Below are 4,721 nucleotides of genomic sequence, written 5' to 3'. Positions count from 1 at the left end.
CAAAAATTGACAGGATGTAGCAATGGAAGTCACCGTCTTGTGGTGTCAGCTCGTTGTGTATATGCCATAGTGTCATCAATATAGAAAGTCGTTCCTCCTCACTGCTCTTGTTGAGAAGATGCAGCAACCACTCCCCTCCTATATGCTCGATGTTTTCCAGCTGGGGCATCCTCCAATATTCACTCATCGCACGCCGGAGTCCTTGGGCCATCGGACATCTAAAAAAGCGTGGAAAGTATCCTCGTGTTTCACATCACAGATTGTGCATATGTCAAAAGTCTTGATCTTTCTCTACAAGAGTAGTAGTATGAGGCAAGAGCATGACTTGAACTAACCAATTTTCTGGCAAAGAAAAAAGACATGAACTTGGAGGCAAGGCAAACAAATCCATATGACACGGTGACAAGCCAAGAAAGGAAGCGAGCTCTCCACTCAAGACTCCAGTGAATGCAGTGCAGTAAAGGAGTATCATCGACTAGCTCGTCCGCCGCTGGCCTCCCCTCCCCTCCCTCGCCCCGTTCCTCCAGTTCCCCTCCCCTTCCTTAGCGTAGGCACGCGCGCAGCTTGGCGCGGCGGCCGACGGCCGACGGCCAGCGCGCAAGGCCGGAAGGGCAGGAGGTAACCCCATCTCCTCCCTCCTTTCCCCCCTCTCCTCTCCTAAATTCTTGATTGAAACCCTTGGCTTGTTAGATGCAATTAGTTTCTCTCACTCAAATCGAGGGTGAGCGGGGAATGGATCTGCGGTAGCGGCGACCTCGTCGGCTTGGGCGTCGCGTCCGGCCGGTTCTTGATGGGGACGAGGGTGTGAGGCGGGGGAGGGACGGGCTACTTGCGAGGAGGAAGAGGCGGCGGCGGCGGGAGTACGCCTGCGGCGCCGCGCTCTACTCCGTGCACGAGGGATGGCCAACTCCAAAGCTGTCACATTTTTTAAAGCATCCCTAAGGCCCAGTGCAAATAAACTACACGATGCTAAAATTTAGCATTGCCATCACACTTTTTTTTTGTTGGCTCAAAAAAATCACAAATTTTTTATAAGAAAGAAAGAATCCCTAAGATTAGGTGTCCGGCAGCGTGAAGAGGACACAGCCAGGCAGCAATCACACGGTTGTTGAAAATCCAGAAATAGAACTCTTCACAGGGCACATATATATATAAAGGAGGACTAGAAGATATACCCAAGAGCATCCCTAAGATTAAACAGTTTAGCATATACAATTCTCTTTCATCTACTACTAAGACATGCGACTGTAAATAATCAGCTAATAATTTTTACTTGCACCAGCCTCCATACATTCGTTGTGCATAGTGTTGCTTTGGAATAGATACTCTGTTCACTGGACCAGAAGGTAATGCAAGCTAATAAGCGGGCCTTTGCAGTTACGGGCTCTTTCCTTCAGTACATAAAACACTGAAAAAAACTGTAACATTCTTTTACACTTGATGCTTGGGTCCCCAAGCTGATTCATGCATTGCTCTGTCATTCTCATGCACATTTACATGTTATTCACTGCTTGCAGGTGGTGGAACTTCTTTCTTGGATCCGTTAAAGCAATGGGATTGTCAAGTAACTGTGCTAAGACAATCAAGATCCAGCAGTGTGTGAAATTGCCTGATTCCAAATATCTTGTAAGAACGACACCACTGTTACTGCTGTTGTGTTGTCCATCTTAAATTCTGATATATCCTTCCGTGACGACCCCCACTTTGGTTATGCAGCACATCAACGATGAGCTCGCTGGGTGCTTTGGTACCGAAGATCATGGCGACGGGCGGACGGCCCTCGTTCTCAGTCCGTTCGGCAAGAATGTCTGGCCTGTCAAGGTCGACCGAGACGCCAAAGGGGCATTCCTGGGTGATGGGTGGCCACAGTTTGTTGCCGCGCACGGTATCGGCGTTGGCTGGTACTTGGTGATCCGGCATGAAGGGTGCGGCGTGCTCACTCTAAAGGCGTTCGACGCCAGCTTTGTCATTAAAGAGTTCGGCCTGACTATCACTGGTGTGTTTGGACTTTCACAGTTACTCGTACTTTCGGCCTAAAAATTCATAGCTAATTCACTCTTGTTCATGTTTAGTTTTGAGCCCAGCCGAGATTGAGAACGCCTTTGCTCGTAAGCCACAGTTCATCGTGCCACTCCAGAGAAGTTTCATGGAAAAGATGGTTTGCTTACTTTTCTTGTTTAAATGTTCAGAACCAAGTCATTAAGTGCACCATCATTAAGCTGCTGAGTATGTTCACTCCATTATGCTGTTTCATCTGTCCTCGCAGCCTATTCCTCCCGAGTTTCTGCAACGAGGATACATCTCGGAAGAAGACCTGAACAGACCGAGACCGATCGCCACTTTTTTAACATCCTGGCATATCGAGCTCAAGAAGGATGGCCCGAATGTCTTCTTCACTGGTTCTGAATGGCCAAAGTTTCTGGCCTACTTTGAAATTGCTGAAACTGATGTCCTGCTGATCAAGTATCAGGGGTGCATGAACTTCTCATTCGAGACCTTCCAAAATGGGAATAATGAGCACATCGAGGAAAAAACAAGCTCGTCTCAGCAAAGCGAGCAATGTGAGTAAACAATTTTTTCTGAAAAATTATATCTTGGCAATAGATTTAATTGATCACTACCATTGTCCTCTTAGCACCTGCAGCACAATGCCAAGAGGAAGAACATGTTTCCACTCGGAGAAGGACACAAAACAATGGCAAAAGTATGAAACAAGCCTCAACTTTTCTGAAAAACTATATATCTTGGTAATAGATTAAATTGATTACTACCATTGTCCTCTTAGCACCTGGAGCACAAAGCCAAGAGGAAGAACATGTTTGCAGCCGGAAAAGGAAACAAAGCGAAGTCAAAAGCATGCTAGACGGATCCACAACTTCACAGCACCGAAAGAAGGCTCTCTGCGAGCTTGGGTCGACGGGGTCGCAGGCTTGGTTAAGGAAGGAGATCAACGAACTCGCGCTTAAAAGATATCTTGTAAGTACTTGACATGCCAGTTTATTATCAACTGAGCAAATTAGGAACTTATTTGAAAAAAGAAAGTAAGAAATAAGAGTGCACCATTTGGAAATAAGGGAACCAACCAACCAATCAAACTACTTGACATGCCAGTGTATTATCAACTCGGTGCATAATATTTGTCATCATACACCCATGAACTGTGATACAAATAACCCGTGCGATCGCAATGGCTTGCAGCATTTTCCAGCGCGCTTTGGATTCCTGGAGCGTTGCAAGATCACGCTCAAGTCCGTGGAGAGGAACAAGTCTTGGGAGGTGGAAGGTGTCAACTACCATCCAGGCACCAGCAGGTCCTATAATTGTCTTACGAGAGGCTGGAAGGCCTTCTGTAAGGAGAACGAGCTCAAGGCAGGAGACATCTGCACCTTCAAAGTCGTCAACAGCACGCTGTGGCATGTTGTCATCGACCACTGCTAGAAATACGGTTCATAGATGATCATGGCTGATGGCGGACCTGCTGGTTTTGCAAACCTAAGTAGTATCATGATGAATATTGTGGTGACATGATAATCCACAGCTGGTGTTGGTTTCTGGCTTTTGGACATGATAACCTGCTAGGAGTTTGTGTTCCATGACTTGTGATTAGGTGGTTGGCTTGTCAAGGCATGATATTTAACCTGCTAGGAGTTGGTTTTATCGCTGTAATGCAGCAGTGCGCTATATTTATTGTTTAGCCTCAGTGCTCCTATTAGTCTATTATTACTCATTCACATAAGTCTCCTTTATCTTTGTCCAAGTATACAAAAAATGAGGGTTAACCTCGTCGCCGGGGAAAATGGTTAATGTGCTGCCATTACCGGTAGTTTTCTGCATAAAAATTATAACTCATACTGGTTTTGTAGAGGAATCTTGTATCTTTCATCTAGTAAGACTAGCTATTTCTAACCCCCTTTATTTTTTCCCAAGAATTAACTGCTCCTAAGAATTACTCCAGAATTGCTACATTTATTTCTCACTCTTCCGCTTTCAAGATTATACATGATACAATGGAATTTTGTTCCCATTGCAAACCGAAATTCGCTTCGAATGGAGCACAATGAGATCGTTGTAACGTTTATTTTGGTCCAGCCATGGCCAAACATTGCCTGGTATGTTCTGGGCCAATTTAAGCTAACCTCTGAACATTGCATTGTGTGTGCTGTTCTGAAGAGAAATCCGACATGAGCAGAGGCTGCTAGTTTGCTACTCCCTCCATTCCAAAATATAGTGCGCACGCGCTTCCCGAGGTTCAACTTTGACCATAAATTTAACAAACGAAAAAAATATATAATTGAAAACTTTTTTGAATACGAATTTACTGGTATAACTTTTGCTTCCGCCACAGTCGGTCTCGTTGGTTAAATTTATAATCAAAATTGAAGCACGAAAATAGAGAAAGCACTATATTTTGAAACGGAGGGAATACTAATTATTACTCCGAGCAGAAGTTGTGACGACGTGGAGAGCAACCTGAGGAGGACGACACGGGCAGAACCTTGCGTGCAAAGAGCTCGCTGTAAACTGTAAAGGACCACAAAGACCTCAACAGCTCTACCAGGCTCACCATTGCGGACATGGCAAATGATTCTTGCTAGGCATTGCGGGCCATCTCTGCTCGGCCGAATTTGCTACACTAGTTTGCTTCGACGGAGATCGCTGCTCACCGAAGGAAGCCTCCAATGCGCGTGGCGACGGCAATAACCAAGCAGCCACCATCAATT

At 45.6% G+C, this 4,721-nt stretch overlaps 1 protein-coding gene across 3 annotated transcripts; it reads left to right on the top strand.

The window, feature by feature from the left end:
• Positions 1-389: 389 nt before the first annotated feature.
• Positions 390-3,731, top strand: LOC125511218 (putative B3 domain-containing protein Os04g0347400). Of its 3 annotated transcripts, XM_048676540.1 has the most exons (9): positions 390-618; positions 1,283-1,346; positions 1,518-1,626; positions 1,717-1,996; positions 2,073-2,158; positions 2,267-2,561; positions 2,636-2,704; positions 2,786-2,976; positions 3,199-3,731. In XM_048676540.1, the coding sequence occupies exons 3-9, from the start codon at positions 1,552-1,554 to the stop codon at positions 3,436-3,438; spliced, it is 1,236 nt and encodes a 411-aa protein (XP_048532497.1). In that variant the 5' UTR covers positions 390-618; positions 1,283-1,346; positions 1,518-1,551; the 3' UTR covers positions 3,439-3,731. The 3 variants fall into 3 exon arrangements, with proteins under 3 accessions (XP_048532497.1, XP_048532498.1, XP_048532496.1); XM_048676541.1 differs by lacking the exon at positions 1,283-1,346 and having other exon boundaries at positions 2,645-2,704; XM_048676539.1 differs by lacking the exon at positions 1,283-1,346 and having other exon boundaries at positions 391-618.
• Positions 3,732-4,721: the final 990 nt, after the last annotated feature.

Source organism: Triticum urartu, chromosome 5, assembly GCF_003073215.2.
Source record: "Triticum urartu cultivar G1812 chromosome 5, Tu2.1, whole genome shotgun sequence".
Classification (NCBI taxonomy): domain Eukaryota; kingdom Viridiplantae; phylum Streptophyta; class Magnoliopsida; order Poales; family Poaceae; genus Triticum; species Triticum urartu.
This window is presented reverse-complemented; position numbering and strand designations above follow the sequence as displayed.

Coding starts and splice junctions, on each gene's coding strand:
- LOC125511218 (XM_048676540.1), top strand. CDS start 1,552: ATGGGATTGTCAAGTAACTGTGCTAAGACAATCAAGATCCAGCAGTGT. Junction 1,627..1,716: donor TGCCTGATTCCAAATATCTT/GTAAGAACGACA, acceptor TTGGTTATGCAG/CACATCAACGATGAGCTCGC. Junction 2,705..2,785: donor GACACAAAACAATGGCAAAA/GTATGAAACAAG, acceptor TTGTCCTCTTAG/CACCTGGAGCACAAAGCCAA.